The following is a 20,005-nucleotide window of genomic DNA, read 5'->3' on the forward strand; positions in this document are numbered from 1 at the left end:
ATTGTAAGCTCTGTCAGAGTACAGACTTTGTCTTGTTCCCAGCTTCTAGAATGCTTTTAGAGTTTTAGTTAATTTGATATGATGGAGGGATATAGCTTAATTTTTTCCAAAAGGATAGATGATTGTCTCAACATCAGAACTCCCTTTTCTAAAAGAAAATTTTTATTTCAGTTTTCTGTTTTTCTATCCTATTAAGTATTGAGGCCGGGCGTGCTGGCTGACGCCTGTAATCCTAGCACTTTGGGAGACTGAGGTGGGCGGATCACTTGAGGTCAGGAGTTCGAAACCAGCCTGGCCAACACGGTGAAACCCCCCATCTCTACTAAAAATATAGCAAATTAGCCAGGCGTGGTGGTGGGCACCTGTAATCCCAGCTACTTGGGAGGCTGAGGAAGGAGAATTACTTGAACCCAGGAGGCGGAGGTTGCAGTGAAGTGCTAGGATTACAGGCATGAGCCTTGTGCCCAGCCCAGAGTATCATATTTTTAAAATCTGCTTCACTATGTCTGGAGTGGAGGTCCAGCATACCTAATTTTATTTTGCTTTTGTAGAAACAGGGCCTCATTATGTTGCCCAGGCTGGTCTCAAATTCCTGGGCTCAAGCAATCCTCCCACCTTGAACTCCCACAGTGCTAGAATTACAAGTGTGAGCCATAGCACCAGGCCAACATCCTTAATTTTAAACTTCACTGACTTGACAAGTAATATCAATGTTCACCTGGAAAAGTAATAATGAGAACATTTCTGAAAAAAAAAATGACAGAAAACAAGTTCTGTCAGTTATTAAAAATAACTACAAAGCGGCTGGGTGCGGTGGCTCATGCCTGTAATCCCAGCACTTTGGGAGGCTGAGGCCAGTGGATCGCCTGAGGTTGGGAGTTCAAGACCAGCCTGACAAACACGGAGAAACCCCATCTCTACTAAAAATACAAAATTAGACGGGCGTGGTGGCACATGCCTGTAATTCCAGCTACTCCGGAGGCTGAGGCAGGAGAATCGCTTGAACCCGGGAGGCGGAGGTTGCGGTGAGTCGAGATTGTGCCATTGCACTCCAGCCTGGGCAACGAGAGCAAAACTCTGTCTCAAAAAAAAAACAAAAAAAACTACAAAGCTTAGCCAGGCGTTGTGGCACGCACCTGTAGTTCCAGCTAGCTACTTGGGAAGCTGAGGTGGGAGGATCACTTGAGCCCAGGAGGTGGAGGCTACAGTGAGTCAAGATTGGGCCACTGCACTCCAGCCTGGGCAACAGAGTGAGACCCTGTCTCAAAAAAAAAAAAATACCACAAAGCTAAGATGATTAAAACAGTTTAGTATAGTAAAAAGAATTAGATTGGCTGGGCATGGTGGCTCATGACTGTAATCCCAGCACTTTGGGAGGCCAAGGTGAGTGGATCACCTGAGGTTAGGAGATCGAGACCAGCCTGGCCAACATGGTGAAACCCTGTCTCTACTAAAAATACAAACATTAGCCGGGTGGGGTGGTGCATACCTGTAATCGCAGCTACTCGGGAGGCTGAGGCAGAAGAATCAGTTTGTGGTGCATACCTGTAATCGCAGCTACTCAGGAGGCTGAGGCAGAAGAATCAGTTGAACCTGGGAGGTGGAGGTTGCAGTGAGCTGAGATTGTGCCATTGCACTCCAGCCTGGGTGACAAGAGCAAAACTCTGTCTAAAAAAAAAAAAAAAACAAAAGAAAAAAAAAAGAATTAGATCAATGGAACAAATAGATTCCCTAAGTAGACTCAAGTACATTAAAAAAATAATTTATGATAAAGGCCACAATTGAAATCAATGGAGAAAATGGTGCTCAGATAACTGGCTAGTTGGTAGTGAAGGGGTGGGGGAATTATCTTTATCTTACTCCTTATACCAAAATAGAATTCCAGGTGTATCAGAAGTGAAAGTAGAAAAAAGTGAAAACAAAATAATTTTGGAAGAAAATATTAATGTACTTATTTGTACTCTAGAAATGGGGAAACCCTTTTTTTCTGAGACAGAGAAAAAAAGCCTCTGTTGCCCAGGCTGGAGTGCAGTGGCGTGATCTCAGCTCACTGCACCCCTCGCCTCCCAGGTTCAAGTGATTCTCCTGCCTCAGCCTCCCAAGTAGCTGGGATTACAGGTGTGCACCACCACACCCGGTTAATTTTTGTATTTTTAGTAGAGACGGGGTTTCACCACGTTGGCCAGGCTGGTCTGGAACTCCTGACCTCAAGTGATCCACCTGCCTCGGCCTCCCAAAGTGCTAAGATTACAGGCATGAGTCACTGCGCCCAGCCCAGGAAGGCCTTTTTAAAGCAGAATCTCAAACTCAGATGCCATAAAGAAAAAGACTGATAGATTTGTATGGAAGTTCAAAGCTTTGGGAGGTAAAAAATACCATGAACAAATTCAAAAGATCAGCAAAACTGGGAAAACATATTTACAACATACATGACAAAGGGCTAGTTTATTTATGAGGAGTTCAGAAAAATCTGTTAAGGCTGGGCATGGTGGTTCACACCTGTAATCCCAGCACTTTGGGAGGCTGAGGCGGGCGGATCACTTGAGGTCAGGAGTTCGAGACCAGCATGGTCAACATGGTGAAACCCCATCTCTACTAAAAATACAAAAATTAGCTGGGCATGGTGGCTCACGCCTGTAATCTCAGCTACTTGGGAGGCTGAGGCAGGAGAATCACTTGAGCCCAGGAAGCAGAGGTTGCTGTGAGCTGAGATCGTACCACTGCACTCCAGCCTTGGCAACAGAGCAAAACTCTGTATCAAAAAAAAAAAAAAAGGCAAAACCCAATAATAAATGAGCTAAGAAATAAGCAAGTAGTTACAGAGAAAGACCTAGACACATCAACAGTGATTTGAAAAGATATTCATCCTCATCCATGATTAAAGAAATAGAAATCAAAACAATAAAATACCATCTTTTCTTATTAGATTGGGACAATTTTTAAAGTCTGATTACATACAGGGCTAGTGAGGGTATGAAGAAACATACTGTCATATGCTGCTAGTGGGACTGTAAGCAAGTGCAATCTTTTGAGGGTACAGTTTGGATATAGCTATATTTATCTCTATCTCTATCTATCTATATCTATATATCGCACACATACCCCTTAACTAAATGTTGTAGGCTTTGCTAGTACCTTCTCAGCAATCGTTCCCCACTTTTTCCTTCCTAACAATTCCTAAATTTTTATTGTGTATCCATTCTTTCCACTTGTAGCCCATGTATTTTGGAGTAAATTGATCCTACTCCCACTTCTTCTGGTCACAGACATTATTAATTCAGGGGAAGACTTGTGACCTAAACAAGCCAATTAGGGCAAGTCTTGGGAGTCCTGCTTGGAATGCTGGGTCAGATGTTTTCTCTTTCCTGCTAGACTTAAAGGAAGAGACTCACAGCCTCCATTGCCACTGGCAGCCATCTTAGGGTCACCTTGGCCAAAGCAATGGCTTTCTATCTTAAGCATGCATCAGAATCACTTAGTTTGTTAAAACACAAATTGCTGGTCACTACCCCCAGCCCCTGCAAGTTTCAGATTCTGTAGGTTTGAGGTAGGGACTGATAATTTGCATTTTTTTAGGGTTTTTTTTGTTTTGTTTTTTAGTTGGAATCTCATTATTCTGTTGTCCAGGCTGGAGTGCAGTGGTACTGTCTTGACTCACTGCAACTTCTGCCTCCCGGGTTCAAATGATTCTCCTGCCTCAGCCTCCCCAATAGCTGGGATTACAGGCGTGTGCCACCATGCCCAGCTAATTTTTGTATTGTTAGTAGAGACAGGGTTTCACCATGTTGGCCAGGCTGGTCTCGAACTCCTGACCTCAGGTGATCCACCTGCCTCAGCCTCCCGAAGTGCTGGGATTACAGGCGGAACCACCGCACCCGCTTGATAATTTGCATTTCTAAGAAGTTCCCAGATGATAGTGATGCTGCTGGTCCAGGGATCAAGGCAGAGTGATGGGTCTACACATAGAAAACTACCTGGAAAAAGTATGGACTGCAAAGTGGAAAGACGGAAAGAAACTGGGTAGCTCTAGCTCACCCTACTGCTGGCTGGAAGTGTATTTTGTTACTCGCAACCAAAACCATCCTAACTGATACACCCAGCAATCTTGCCATTACAAATTTATCCTATGGATATCCTTGCAGAAGTTCACCAAGATATGTGCACAGGGATGATCACTGCAGCATTGTTTGTAATAGCTAAAACTGGAAACAAAGCACTTATGAATAGGGAATTAATTCATCTAATGGAATAGTATGTAGTGTTAAAAATTATTAAATATAGGCTGGGCGCGGTGGCTCACGCCTGTAATCCCAGCACTTTAGGAAGCTGAGGTGGGCAGATCCCCTGAGGTCAGGAGTTCGAGACCAGCCTGACCAATACGATGAAACTCTATGTCTATTAGAAATAAAAAATTAGGCCAGGTGTGGTGGCTCACGCCTGTAATCCCACCACTTTGGGAGGCTGAGGCGGGTGGATCAACTGAGGTCAGGAGTTCAAGACCAGCCTGGTCAACATGGTGAAACCCCGTCTCTACTAAAAATACAAAAAATTAGCTATGTGTGGTGGTGGGCACCTGTAGTCCCAGCTACTCGGGAGGCTGAGGCAGGAGAATGGCTTGAACCCAAGAGGTGGAGGTTGCAGTGAGCCAAGATCGTGCCACCACCCTCCAGCCTGGTGACAGAGCAAGACTCCATCTCAAAAAAAAAAAAAAAAAAAAAAGAAATACAAAAATTAGCCGGGCATGGTGGCGGGCGCCTGTAATCCCAGCTACTCAGGAGGCTGAGACAGGAGAATCGCTTGAACCCAGGAGCCGGAGGTTGCAGTGAGCCAAGATCGCGCCATTGCACTCCAGCTTGGGCAACAAGAGGGAACCGTCTCAAAAAAAAAAAAAATTAAATATATACTGCTCGGGTGATGGGTGCACCAAAATCTCACAAATCACCACTAAAGAACTTATGTAACCAAACACTACCTGTTCCCCAATAACCTATGGAAATTAAAAAATTTTTAAAAAAATTAAAAAAACAAAAAGGAATGGTTTTGAGAAAAAAAATTATTAAATACAGGTGGGGTGTGGTGGCTGATGCCTGTAATCTCAGAACTTTGGGGAGCTGAGGCGGGAGGATCACTTGAGCCCAGGAGTTTGAGACCAGTCTGGGCAACATGGTGAGACCCCGTCTTTACAGAAAATAAAAAAATTAGCCAGCCATGGTGGCTGGTTTCTGTATTCCCAGCTACTCGGGAGGCTGAGGTGGGAGGATCACCTGAGTGCAGGGAGGTCGAGTCTGCAGTGAGCCATGATCGTGCCTCTGCACTCCAGTCTGGGTGACAGAGTGAGACCCTACCTCAAAAAAAAAAAAAAATAATGTCTCACGTCTATAATCTCACCACTTTGGGAGGCCAAGGTAGGAGGATCACTTGAGGCCAGGAGTTTGATACCAGTCTGGGCAACATACAGAGACCCTGTCTCTACAAAATCAACAAACAAATAATTTTTTTTTAAAAAAGCCTATCATTTGGAGCTACCTGGGTAAGGCATGGGCCAATTTAAAGTTCCTTCTTTGTATTTCTTTTTTGTTTTTGTTTTTGTTTTTTTGAGACAGAGTCTTGCTCTGTCGCCCAGGATGGAGTGCAGTGGCATGATCTCGGCTCAGTGCAAGCTCCGCCTCCCAGGTTCACGCCATTCTCCTGCCTCAGCCTCCCAAGTAGCTGGGACTACAGGTGCCTGCCACCACGCCTGGCCAATTTTTTGTATTTTTAGTAGAGATGGGGTTTCACCGTGTTAGCCAGGATGGTCTCCATCTCCTGACCTCATGATCCGCCTGCCTCAGCCTCCCAAAGTGCTGGGATTACAGGCGTGAGCCACCCGGCCGCTTCTTTTTTTTTTTTTTTTTTTTTTTTTTGAGACGGAGTCTGGCTCTGTCACCCAGGCTGGAGTGCAGTGGCGCCATCTGAGCTCACTGCAACCTCTGCCTCCTGGGTTTAAGTGATTGACCTGCCTCAGCATCCCAAGTAACTGGGATTACAGGCAGGTGCCACCACGCTTGGCTAATTTTTGTATTTTTGGTAGAGACGGGGTTTCACCATGTGGACCAGGCTGGTCTTGAACTCTTGACCTCAGGCGATCCACCTGCCTTGGACTCCCAAAGGGCTGGGATTACAGTCATGAACCACCACATCTGGCCTCTTCTTTGTATTTTTATATTGAAAAACAACTAGTGGATGTTATAAATCATGAAAAGATAAATGAAAAAGATTTCCGAGGTATTCTGATATGCAGCCAGGCTTGAGTGGCACTGACACAGGGCATAGGTTATAAACTGGTGAAGACTTACAGCTATCCAGATTGAGACTCAACTAGGGTACTGCTTATTTTACTGTATTTGTTTATTTCAGAGACACAGTCTTGCTCTTGTCACCCAGGCTGGAGTGCAGTGGAGCTATCATGGCTCACTACAGCCTCGACCTCCTGGGCTCAAGCGATCCTCCCACCTCAGCCTCCCGAGTAGAACTACAGGTGTGCACCACCACACCCAGCTTCTTCTTCTTCTTTTTTTTTTTTTTGTAGAAGATGAGGTCTCACTATGTTGCCCAGGCTAGTCTTGAACTCCTGGACTCGAGCAAGCCTCCTGCCTCAGCCTCCCAAAGTGCTGGGATTACAGGCATGAGCAACCATGACAGCCTGTTATACTTTAATGTGCATATGAATTATACAGGAATCTTGTTAAAATGCAGATTCTGGCGGGCGTGGTGGCTCACGCCTGTAATCCCAACACTTTGGGAGGCCAAGGTGGGCAGATCATGAGGTCAGGAGATCGAGACCATCCTGGCTAACACGGTGAAACCCCGTCTCTACTAAAAGTACAAAAAATTAGCCAGGCATGGTGGCAGGCGCCTGTAGTCCCAGCTACTTGAGAGGCTGAGGCAGGAGAGTGGCGTGAACCTGGGAGGTGGAGCTTGCAGTGAGCCGAGATCGTGCCACTGCACTCCAGCCTGGGTGACAGAGTGAGACTCTGTCTCAGAAAAAAAAAAAATGCAGATTCTGACTGAGTAGATCTCAGGTAGGGCCCAATAGTCTGCATTTTTTTTTTTTTTTGAGACAGAATCTCACTCTGTCACCCAGGCTGGAGTGCAGTGGTGCGATCTTGGCTCACTGCAACCTCTGCCTCCCGGGTTCAAGCGATTCTCGTGCTTCAGCCTCCTGAGTAGCTAGGATTACAGTCATGCGCCACCACGCCTGACTAATTTTTTTGTAGTTTTAGTAGAGACGGGGTTTCACTATGTTGGCCAGGGTGGTCTTGAACTCCTGACCTCAAGTGATCCGCCCGCCTCACCCTCCCAAAGTGTTGGGATTATGGGCGTGAACCACCATGCCCGGCCAATAGTCTGCATTTCTGTTAGGTTTCCGGGTGATGCTAATGTTGCTGAACCACTTATCACATTTTGAATGGCAGGAAAAAAGAAGAAGAGGAAGAAGTAAGATGGGGAGGAGCCATGAAAATGAAGAGGGGCAGATATGAGACACTGCAGAAGCAGAATGTTTGAGCTTGTGGATGAGGAAAGAATCTGGGATGACTGAGGTTTGTGGCTTGGGTGACTATGAGGATAATGGTGACATTAATCAGAGATAAGGGAATCAAGCTGGAGGAGGATGGGGTATAGGAAACAATGGAGAGGGTAGGAATGAGACATCACATTTAAGTTTGGGCACAGTGGCTCACGCCTGTAATCCCAACATTTTATGAGGCTGAGGCAGGCGGATCACTTGAGGTCATTAGTTCAAGACCCAGCCTGGCCAACATGGTGAAACCCTGCCTCTACTAAAAATACAAAATTAGCCAGGCGTGGTGGTGGGCGCCTGTAGTCCCAGGTACTGAAGCGGCTGAGGCACGAGAATCGCTTGAACCCGGGAGGCGGAGGTTGCAATGAGCTGAGATCATGCCACCACCCTCCAGCCTGGGCAATAGAGCAAGACTGTGTCTCAAAATAAAAATAAAATGAAATCAAGATACTGATTACCTCTGGGGAAGGTAAAGAGATGGGATCATTATTAGGTTAGGCGGTGGGTTTGGGTGTTCATTTTATTATTGAATTTCATAATGTATGTTACATATATCCTTTTGTATTTATCAAATATTACATATATTTTTAGGTAGTCCAAAACTTAAGAGAAACAAGAGAGAAGTGTCAGGGAAGTCAGAGTTTCAGTAAATGGGTTGTTTTGCAGCATCATATTGGTATGGAAGACCTCAGCAAGATAAGGCCTGTAGGGAAACCCTGAACTTCATGACAGAGCACACAGGTCACCTTTGGAAGCAGCCACATTCATATGGGGAGGGCTGATGTCAGATTATAGAATGGGAAGGAATGTGGGAAGTCAGGACTGGGAGTGTACGTAAGTCTTTCATCTACTACCATTTCTTCCCTAACCCACAACAGCTAACATTTATCTAGGCTGTAGTATATGCCAGGCCCTTTGTGTACACATTTAATCCTCACAACCACCCCAGAGGGTGGGCTACAGGGACTAAGCTCAGTGCTTGTATTACTACCAGATTATGTTCACCTCCGACCACATGCAGAGAACCCCTACTGAAACACTGAAACGGGAATGAATGTTTAGCTACTACATTCCAAATTTTAGACTGAAGGTCTCAAATGGTTAAGTAATGGGTACCAACCAAAAGTGAATTAAGTCAACCAGAAATGGACCATTTCTTCCTGTGATGCTGTCATTGTGACTCACCAAACTTAACCAGTTTTATCGCCATTCAGGCACATAGTACAATTGTTCTTTTCCACCTCTATAAAATTAGCTGCAACCATGTGGCTTGCTTTGGGCAATGAAAAGAGAGAAGTGATCTGTGACACTCTAAGCTTTAAGAGCCAAGGTATATTTTGGTCATATGCCTTCCCCTGACTCAGTGATGGAACTTTTCTTACTTAACATATTGATGCTCTATACATTCAGAGAAACTTCTCTAGTAACGAACTATGGAAATGATCCTTGAAAGTAGACTCTTGGTGGCCAGGCGCGGTGGCTCACGCCTGTAATCCTAGTAGTTTGGGAGGCTGAGGCTGGAGGATTACCTGAGTTCAGGAGTTCAAGACCAGCCTGGTCAACATGGTGAAACCCCGTCTCTACTAAAAAATACAAAATTAGCTGGGTGTGGTGGCGCACGCCTGTTATCCCAGCTAACTCAGGAGGCTAAGGCAGGAGAATCACTTGAACCTGGGGGGCAGAGGTTGCAGTGTGCCGAGATCATGCCATTGCACTGCACTCCAGCCTGGGCAAAAAAAGAGCGAAACTCCAACTCAAAAAAAAAAAAAAAAAAAAAAGAGTAGAGTCTTGGTGATGAAATTTTTCTTTTTTTTTTTTTTTTTTTTGAGACAGAGTTTCGCTCTTGTTGCCCAGGTTGTAGTGCAATGGCGTGATCTCGGCTCACTGCAACCTCTGCCTCCCAGGTTGAAGTCATTCTCCTGCCTCACCCTCCCTAGTAGCTGGGATTACAGGCATGTGCCACCATGCCGGGCTAATTCTGTATTTTTAGTAGAGACAGGGTTTCTTCATGTTGGTCAGGCTAGTCTCGAACTCCCGACCTCAGGTGATCTGCCTGCCTCAGCCTCCCAAAGTGCTGGGATTACAGGTGTGAGCCACCGTGCCCGGCAGTGATGGAATTTCTATTAGTCTATTAGTGTCCACCAGTCACCATGCATGAACAGAGTTCTGCTGTCAATCCCAGTTGGACATATGAGCAATAAGTATACTTTTGTTAAATTACTGAGATTTGGGGGTTATAATTGCAGCAAAACCTAGCCTATCCTGACTGATATATTCTCCTTTTCTCAAGTTAGAAATTATACATGTATAAGGACTGAATAATGAAAATGTACATAAAGTGTCTAGAACTCTCTCCAGTGCACATTGTAGGCCCTCAATAGATGCCTTTGTGTATCTGCTATTAAATTATTACAGAATTTTCATATTTTTCACATGCAATAAAGGCTAGTTTTGGAAGATGTAAACAGAAGGCAGTGTTCCAGGCTCACATTATTCCTAATGCTTGTATTCTTAAAAGAGATATTTTCATTCTTCGTAACTTTCTCCCTTAACTCCATGAAAAAGCACTACAATTGGCCCTGCTTAGGTCACCTACCCCTCCATCCCCGTGCTGGGGGAGATGAAGCCACATGACTGATGGTCAACCCAACTCTACCCCAAGATAGATGGCCACTTCCCCCAAAGGAGAAAACTGGGCTTAATTGCCAGAATAAGGAAGGAATGCTGGGGAGGCAGAAATGAGTTATCGAAGTCAAAACAGGCTTAGATTTAGAACCCGGAGTTTATTACTTATTAGCTGTGTGTGAACTTGGGCACCACTCAATCAGTTTGCTCATATGTAAAGTAGGGATCGTACTTTGGAGAGTTGTTTAAGGATAAGAAATAATGTATGAGAGTTTAGTACTATGCCTGGTACCTAATAGGTCTGCAATAAATTCATTTTAAAAAGCCAAATGCTAAAGATTTCCTTCTATTAACTTTTCACAGTCCCAACACTCAAAGATCAAAGGCCAGGAAAAGACATCTGTAGCTATAATGAACCCATATAAGACAAAAGATGTTATAAATAATTTTTCATTTAAGGATAAAGTGTTTACAAGCTTCAGCAGGCCTCTAGTGCTCACCTTGAGGCTCAGCTGTTTCCTTTTAGAATCTGTACACACAAGGCAGAAAGTGGTTAGAGAGGCCAAGCCCAGCTAGAGTCACTCAGCAGAAGCAGTAAAGAATGCCCTAGAGTCCTGGCTTCAGACTCTGCTCAAAGCATCCCTCTATTGCTCAAAGGTGACTCAGAGCTCAATTTTAAAACACATTTAAGTGAATACCATCCAGGGCTGAAACCTCATACTCAATCTTCCTGAGTTTTTGCCACCATATCCTCTGCCTTCAAAGTCTGAAATCTGCTTTGTACCAAAGGACTTATTCAAAAGTGTTTTAGCTGTTCTTGACTTATTCATCAAACATTTACTAAGTGTGTGCTGTGCAGTAGGTGCCAAGAACACAGAGATGGTTAAGCACAGTCACTGCTCACAAGTGTAATCTAGGGGCAAAGATGCAGCAAAGCACTAGAGGGGCTGGCTGTGATGAGTCTATACTCATCACCGAATTGGGGATCAGAAAAAGAATCATAAAGACATGAGCTGAATCTTGGGGGAATAAGTTAAGTCTGCACCAGAAACAAAGGGAGAAAGGAATTTTAGCAATGGTACAAGCAAGTGAGAAGAAATGGATATTGACAGCTCAATGTGTATGGGATGCATTTTATTATGGCTGGAGTACGGAGGTAGTAAATGAGCTGAGATGTGGTCAGGTGCCAGATCATGAAGGGACCGTGGAGTCGGGGGAGCAGCATGTTAGAGGGACACTTTACTCTAGAAGCTACTAAGCATGGTGGATTAAAGCAATGGTTCTTAACATCCTTTTGTGTCACAGATTCCTTTAAGAACCTGAAAAAAGGTATGGGCCCTTTCACTGGAAAAAGGTACATACACTTAGACATAAAATGTTGCTTAAAATTGCCCAGTTAAGGAGTAAGACGGGGAGCAACTGCAACAGTCCAGGTAAGACATGATGAGGCCTCCACTAAGCCACAGGAGCCAGGACAGAAAAGAGGAAACAGATGTGAGAAATAGAAAAATGGTTGGGTGTTATCAACAGATGTTTTCATCAACTGGATTTGAGAAGTGAGGGACAAGTCTAAGACAGTTCACTCCCAGGTCAGTCTGTGGTTTAGGCAATTGAGTAGAAAGTAGTGTCACTGATGGAGAGGCACAGGCTTGCACAGAAAGGATGGGTTCAGTTTGGGAAATGTCAAGACAAAGGTGCCTTTAGGACATTCAAATAAAGAAGTTAACTAGGAGGCTAAATATGCTCTACCTTTTGATGATTCTTGTACTTGGTCTCTTGCCCTGGTATTATACAAACAGACTCCTAAATCTCTGTGCAACACTTCTGAATTGAGACAAGTATATCCCCCATTTGCAGAAAGGGATCCAGAGATGGGAAAAGAAATCAAACTTCGCACACCCAAAATTATTTCACAATTTTTTTTACTAAAAGAATAGATTTTTATTAAGCGTTGTAAGTTTCTTTCCATCAGCATTAACAGAACAACAGACCAATTTCCATCACAGAACAACTCCTGAGGCATTCTCATTCCTTTCTGAAACTCTTCCATTAACTCCTGAAGTTTCCCCAAAGAAGCATCCATTCAAACTTACATTAATAAACTATGGAGCTTTTGTGGTGAGGTGGGCCAAAAAGGCAGGGAATTTGGAATCTGGGAGTGGGAAAGAGAAATACATATTATCCATCCACTAAACACACTGTCAAAAGCACAGGAGAGGAGATAGTAATACAGGAAAAAAACAATGAAATAATTTTTTACTTTTGTCAATAACATCATTTATCAGGGAGCACTAAAAGTCACTGACTCCTTGCAGTTAAAGTTTCTTTACCTAGTGTGTTATTCTAAAAACAGAATAGAACAGATTAGAATAGAATAGAATAGAATAGAATAGAATAGAATAGAATAGAATAGAATAGAATAGAATAGAAGGTAGGAGGGGAAGTGCTTTCTGGGAAGCAATTAAAATGAAGTCATCAGATTTGGCTGGGTTATGAGAGATTAATAAAATCTGAAATATTTATTTTGCTTCATTTACATGAAAATTCACTAGTCATTAGTTACTACCAACACGGACAAAAAGAGCATCTATAAAAGTACAGGGGCAATGTCAAAAGCTGAAATGGGCACCCTAGCACAGGGGATTTTTTTATTTTGCTTTTAACTTGGAAAAGATGATTTTGTAAAAAATGACTTTATATTCTTAGAACATCAAAATAACCTCTGACAATATTCAAGATAATTAGCAGTAACAGGGGAATAGGTGCACTGAGCTCTCTACCTGCACCAGCAGACTACTGCAATAAGCCAAGGGAAAAGAAAATAGAAAGTCGAATAAGATGCCAAAGTCACAGGATGGAGAAAAATATAAGATGACACGCAATGGAACAGTGAAAACTCAACCCCCCACCCCAAACCCCAAGCATATTTAGGAAATATGCACCAGGAAGTGAACAAGTATAATGATTAAACCTTAGTAGAATTATACTAACTACTTTAAACTGTGGTCTACTTGTACTGACTTTTCAAAGGTGGGTGGGTCGTAGAGGCTGTAATGGTAACACTGACACCACAGGAGCCTTGTAAGGTTCCAAAGGACTGGATCACCATAACCAAACAGCTACCCCTACATTCCTTCTACCCTACATAAGCATTCCTGCCCCCCACCCTCTACCTTAACCACCCTCTGTAATGCCTTGTTCGACTGTTTTTCTCAGTGATCAAAAAAAGTTAATGTGACTTGGCCAATGATGTCAGAAATCAAGATGGAGACAAAAATCAAATGTCACTAGCCAAAGCGAGTACCAATTCTTGGGCTTTAAAGTCTACCCAAAGTCCTACTGGCTCAGAATGAAAATGATGCAAGTGAGCAGAAGTTTGTCAGGCCTGGTCCAGACCAGACTGGACTGGTCACTGACTAAGTAAGAGTAGGAGTTATAAGCTGATCCCAAGACACACCAGCAGAAATAAAAAACTGCAAGTCCTTGGGGATCAGTGACTATACACAACCAGTGTTTTGCTTATGGTCCTACAATGTAAAGGGGTCATTTCTGGGGGTTCCCAAATGACTTTGTTCAAGAGAGGTCACATAAAAGCTAGAAATGGAACCTCAGATGAAGGATGACAGTCTCTTCAAGTGGTGAAGCAAAGATCAGACCCCACCTTCCACAATTTGTCCTCCAATTAGAAAAAGTTCATCTCCCCGTAATGAACCTTAGTTTTCCTGGCTTTTAAGTTGTGTATTTTGTCAGATAAATAAAAATCTAGGAATATGGCCATTTATGGTTCCTTCTTGTAACCTTCCAAACCCAAAATGCTGAATCCAAATAAAAATCAAGGTTGGAGATGACCCACTTGTTTCACCCTGGGCTAGGGGAAAAAGAGGTTGTGGAAGGAAGAAAAGCCTTTTGGCAAACTGGAATCATCCCTGCCAAAGCAGCAATTTTACCTCTCACAGTGAATGCCTACAAAATAAGAAATTTTCTTAATGGTGTGAGAGTTAACAATACTGTCATTTGATTGTGTCAGATAAGATTCAAGATGCACAGAAATAGCAACTGCAAAAAATATCTTAGCAATTTTAAGTCCAAGTGCTTCCTATTAGAAAATGGAGATATAGGTATCTCACAGCTCAGTGATACTGGTTGCTTTTAGAGCTCCAAAGGATTCATCCCTCTGTGGCTCCAGAAAGAAAATTCCAAGCCATGTAAATTTACTACTATCCCTTCCTTTGCTGGATATAGAAGTCCTACCTTCAAGACGTTGTGAAAGGTTGGGCAGGTCCAAGAGAAGGGGGACCACATTAAGGGAGCTGATTCCAAAGAGGAGGTTTTTCTATACTTTGTTTCTACTTCTGTCTGGTTAGATGTACACTCTTGTCATTTTTCTTTGGTTTATGTAAGAAGTATCTGGGCAGGGGTCAAGGCATTGCAGGGCTCCCTCCCCCTGAAAATCATGGATTCTCTTAATCTGGGACAGATTAGGACTAAATAGTCTGACACTGTTTTCAATTTCCTATGATCTGGTCATTGTAAGTGGGCAGTAAGCAAATAGCCTTCTGGTTGTCTGGGCAAAAATCACCAAGGACCTGCTGTGGGTTAAGGTGCATGGGGTTTTTCAAAAAGAACCCTGCTAGAAGATTAGTCAGTTGTATTTCTGTAGAAATGGTACTTCTTGGGCAAGAATATCACAAAGCCCAAAAGGAGGTATATGAGGCTGGAAGCCTCAATTCCTGAATGAAGACACAATGCTAATTTATTGCAAGCCATGTTTCCCTCCCTCATAGTTAGGCTGCCCAAGGAGGGAAACTGGAAATGCAAGGTTGTCTCAAGATTATCTCCAGCAAGGAGGAATAGCCTCTTTATCCTGGGCAGATCCTGGCCACACAGGAGGCTGAGAATCTTTTAATAGAATTCTTCTCAAGGCCCAGGCCAGAGTCCTCTAAAGTCTTCCTTGCAAAGCAAATGAAAAGATCCAGTAGTCAGAATGTCAATGAACAAATGAAACAATCTAGGCATGTAAAATCAAATAGTTTCCTCACACTTCCCTACCCTATCTTTCCAAAGCTAGTCCTCTCTCCTTCAGGGATTCATGTCAATCAATTCTAGCCTGAAACCAATTTGACCCTGGAGTTCCAGAAGAGATTTCCTCCAAATTGGCTGAAAGCCCTTTCAAATGGTAGTCACCTCCCATCCCCCCTTTTCTCTCCAAACCTTCATAAGGAAATGCCCAACTCTTCCCAATCCCATTCCAACCTCCTGTTTTCACCATATGGGATGTGAGGGCTCTGTTCAAGATTAAGCTTGTAACAACCCAAGAGTTTATTGTTCTGAACAGGCAATTTCTGGAAAGTACTTTTTCTCTGATTTAGAGAAGCCCATCCAACTTCTCATAGTTGTGAATGGGCTGTGACTTAGTAAGAATTTCAGATTTAAAGTGTGGTCTTTTGAAACCTTCCACTCCATAGCAGTGGAAGCATTTCTGGGAAATTGAGTAAATCCTCTGGGACATCACCATGTATGTATGTATGTATGTATGTATGTCTGTATGTATGTATGTGTGTGTATATATATATACACACATATATACACACATACACACACACTTACATATATATAAAATATGTATAGATAAATAGATCTGTCTCTTTATATAAAGGGTATGTGTATGCATATACACACATTCATATATACACCCACCCACACAACATCCACCCACACCCACACACAAGCACACATTCACACACACACACACACACACACACACACACACTCACACAGAGTCTCTTGAGTCCCTTTCGTACTCAAGTTCATTACACTGATTCCCACCCTTTCATGGTGTGGGCAATAGTGAGTGAATGAACTGTGCCACATCTTCTATTTTACAAACAATGCACTGGTTGAGAGGCAGGAAAAATCTGCCCAGTACTTTTCTGATTCACTTGAATCCCCCAGTACAAAGGCCATTGATAGTTTTTTTGAAGTGTATAAAATAAAAAATTAAAATTAAAATAACCAATACTACCTTACTTTTCTGAAAACATCTACCTATCTGATTGTCAGGCCAAAGCTAGAGGTGGTGGTACAAAATCCAGGGGTAGGTAAGTTGGAAGGAGTGAAGAAGAGGTAGATACCACTTCATAGAGAAAAAAAAAAAAAAAAACCTCAGGAGGCCACAGCTGTCCCCACAACCTCATAGGTTTATCATATAAGTCTTTGATAATGAGTATCATTATAAATGCTCAGAAAAACCAAAGCTAGAGCTTTTCTATAGGACCTTATGTGATGATACCCAATTTTCGACAGCTACTGCCTTACTAGGCTCCCAGAGGAGATAAATAAACTATTGGTGCTATATATTCAATTTGAGACTAGGAGCTAGTCTTACTGCCATTCATCTTTGACCAGAACTTCTCCAGAAACAGACCACTGAATCTGAAGTCCCAGAAACAGGCAGGGAAGGGGAAAAGATGGACACAATAGGACATCCCACCAAAATCCTGCAGAAATCTAGGGTAAGCATTTATATCCTCCTCTAGCTTGGGCCTAAAATCAGAAAAGTAAAAGTTTTTCCCTCTTCCTGGTTTGGTGAAGCCATCTTCAGCTTATCAGTCCTCTTTCCGTTGTGCCACAGTTTCTAGCTTTTGCTCTTGTAAGTGGTTCTTCTCCCTATTATTCATAGGGAGGTAGCGGTTACCATTATTACACTCATTGCTGTCTCTGGATAAGGCACATTGTGATGGAGCTGGAAGACGATGATCACTCTTCTCTTCCTTGATCAATGCGCCAATGTTTCCATTTACCTGGGAGCGAGACCGACCTTGATGAAGCTCCAGGGATTTAGAAACTCCATCTGAACAGCCCTGTTAAAAACAGAGATACTCAGTGGAAATGGGAATCCCAGACTGGCTGACCCTTCCTAAGCATATTCATAAGCTAGCCTGAGGAAGCGGCTTCAGTTCTTCAAAAACACCAGAAGACCTCAAGCTGGTTGACAACTAGTACAATCTTTTTTTTTTTTTTTTGAGACGGAGTCTCACTCTGTCGCTCAGGCTGGGGTGCACTGCAGCCTGGGCACTTTGGGAGGCCGAGGCAGGCAGATCAACTGAGGTCTGGAGTTCAAAACCAGCCAGGCCAATATGGTGAAACCCTGTCACTACTAAAAATATAAAAATTCTATTTCTATGATCTTGGTTAGTGTGAGTCAACCACTAAGAGATCTATTCACTAAGAGATCCAATAAGATCTACTCTTATTGTACCAAAAGTATCAGGCTTTTCAGACTGTATGCCTGATGACCAGACCCTGAATCGCGGTGAATTCACCAAGGCTATACTACCTTACGAGAGCCTATCTGGTGATTAGCTTTCCTTCTAGGTGCATCCATTTACCTTACTGAGCAGCTTCAAGAAAAAGCTGAGAAGCTTTGGAAAAATCACCAAAGTCACTGTTCTCTAGCTTTGGAGTGCATTATGAAATGCTTTGCGTGGGAGACTTACTATCTAGTTCCATTTTTGCCTAAAAATAACATTAAAGCAAATTTATCTTCTTTGAGGAAACATTAGATGATGGGGATTAACATGGATGCAGTGAGGGCTGGCTGTATACAGAATAGATTTAGGATTGAGAACTGATGACAAAATTGCCCAGGATTACAGACTACATGTAGAATGTCTAGAGGGGGCTTGGTAGAAAGTAGGTACTCAAGAAATGGTAGCTGCTATACTATAAGAAGCCCAGCAGTTTGAGTCTACTACAATATTTTGGATCACTACAAGAATAGGTCCTCCTAGTTTGTATTTGGGTGGGGTGGGGCATACCTAATGAGGACCAGTGGGAACTGTGATATAATCCAAGGCATGGATTAGAAGAAAGTTTAAAGGCTGGGCGCAGTGGCTCACACCTATAATCCCAGCACTTTAAGAGGCTGGAGGATCACTTGAGCCCAGGACTTTGAGACCAGACTGGGGCAACAAAGTAAGACCCTGTCTCTACAAAAAAAAAAAAAAAGAAAAACTTTGGGAGGCCAAGGCGGGCGGATCATGAGGTCAGGAGATCGAGACCATCCTGGCTAACACGGTGAAACCCCATCTCTACTAAAAACACACAAAAAATCAGCCGGGCGTGGTGGCGGGTGCCTGTAGTCCCAGCTACTTGGGAGGTTGAGGCAGGAGAATGGTGTGAACCCGGGAGGCGGGGCTCCCAGTGAGCCGAGATCGCGCCACTGCACTCCAGCCTGGACAGCAGAGCGAGACTCATCTCAAAAAAAAAAAAAAAAAGAAAAAGAAAAACTTAGCAGGGTGTGGTGGCGCACACCTGTAGTCCCAGCTACTTGAGAGACGGAGCTGCGAGGATTGCGTGAGGCAAGGAGGTAGAGGCTACAGTGAGCTGTGATTGTGCCACTGCACTCCAGCCTGCCTGAGTGACAGAGTGAGACCCTGTTGAGAGAGAGAGAGAGAGAGAGAGAGAAAGAAGAGAGAGAGAAAGTTCAAGACATTTCTGAGTTATTAAGAATAAGCAGGCCGGTTGCGGTGGCTCATGCCTGTAATCCAGCACTTCGGGAGGCAGAGGCGAGTGGATTGCCTGAGGTCGGGAGTTCGAGAGCAGCCTGACTAACATGGAGAAACCCCATCTCTACTAAAAATACAAAATTAGCCGGGCGTGGTGGTGCATGCCTATAATCCCAGCTACTCAGGAGGTTGAGGCAGGAGAATTGCTTGAACCCGGGAGGCGGAGGCTGTGGTGAGCCGAGATCATGCAATTGCACTCCAGCCTGGGCAACAAGAGCGCAACTCCTTCTCAAAAAAAAAAAAAAAAAAAAAAGCAGAATGGTAATGCTCCCGCCACATATATTCAGCAAAGGCAAAGAAGTCCAATTTTTTAAGCATATCTGGTGGCCCCTCAGAAGCTCAGGCAGGCTGTGGGCAGTCTCACTGTTAGCATCACTCTGGCCCCTTTCTGGCTGCATGCTGCACATAGTATACTAGGGGCAGGTCTTTAGGACACAGTACCTGGTTTCTATCTTGTGGCCTCACTCGGAAAAGGGTAAGACTCGCAGCCCTGTGGGAAAAGCTTGAGGCAGGCTAACCCTCACTATACCACTAGAATGAAATCAAATGCCTGGAGGAGTTGAGAAGCTCCCCTAAGCAGCTCAGGTTTCCACGCCTGATGTGATCTCTTTTAGTTTAGCTGAAAAGGCAAAAGGCATCAAACAGAAGCTAAATAATCTCAAAAAACATACTTACTTGCTTATTTCCTTTTTTGTGTCCCTTGGATCCTCTACCAGTCTGTTCTTTTCCATGCCTTTAGCAAGTGAGAAAAAAAGTGATCATGAGAAACATAAAGCCCACACACCCCTTTTCACTTAGTTAACTACTGGTCTCCTCTTAGAAGTTTGACCCTCTTCAGTCAGATGCCCCTTCTCAGTGTTACTACTGAACATCTATCTCGGTCATTCCTATATTCTACTGAACTGAATTGTTCTGTATCCCATGTCCTCCTCTAAGGCAAAAACTCTTTCATTAAGGCAGGGCAATTTATTATTTATTTGCTGAACTAAACTGAAAACTGACTTTAAAAAATGGAAAGTTGGGCCGGGTGCGGTGGCTCACACCTGTAATCCCAGCACTTTGGGAGACCGAGGTGGGCATATCACCTGAGGTCAGGAGTTTGAGACCAGCCTGGCCAACATGGTGAAACCCCATCTCTACTAGAATACAAAAATTAGCCTGGCATGGTGGTGGGCGGCGCCTGTAATCCCAGCTACTTGGGAGGCTGAGGCAGGAGAATTGCTTGAACCCCGGAGGTGGAGGTTGCAGTGTG

At 43.7% G+C, this 20,005-nt stretch overlaps 1 protein-coding gene across 2 annotated transcripts in view; it reads right to left on the reverse strand.

Moving 5' to 3' along the window:
- Nucleotides 1–12,082: 12,082 nt before the first annotated feature.
- The window catches only part of FAM120C (family with sequence similarity 120 member C), a 104,524-nt gene continuing 96,601 nt past the window's right edge, over nucleotides 12,083–20,005 (reverse strand). The window contains exons 15-16 of one of the 2 annotated variants that reach the window (XM_019018939.4): nucleotides 19,429–19,486; nucleotides 12,083–17,046 (exon numbers count right to left, since the gene is read on the reverse strand). In XM_019018939.4, coding sequence (XP_018874484.2) covers nucleotides 16,792–17,046; nucleotides 19,429–19,486 — 313 coding nt within the window. In that variant the 3' untranslated portion in view covers nucleotides 12,083–16,791. The remainder of the gene's footprint in view (nucleotides 17,047–19,428; nucleotides 19,487–20,005) is intronic. The other variant, XM_031005883.3, reaches the window with a different exon arrangement.

Source organism: Gorilla gorilla, chromosome X (genome assembly GCF_029281585.2).
Source record: "Gorilla gorilla gorilla isolate KB3781 chromosome X, NHGRI_mGorGor1-v2.1_pri, whole genome shotgun sequence".
NCBI lineage: Eukaryota > Metazoa > Chordata > Mammalia > Primates > Hominidae > Gorilla > Gorilla gorilla.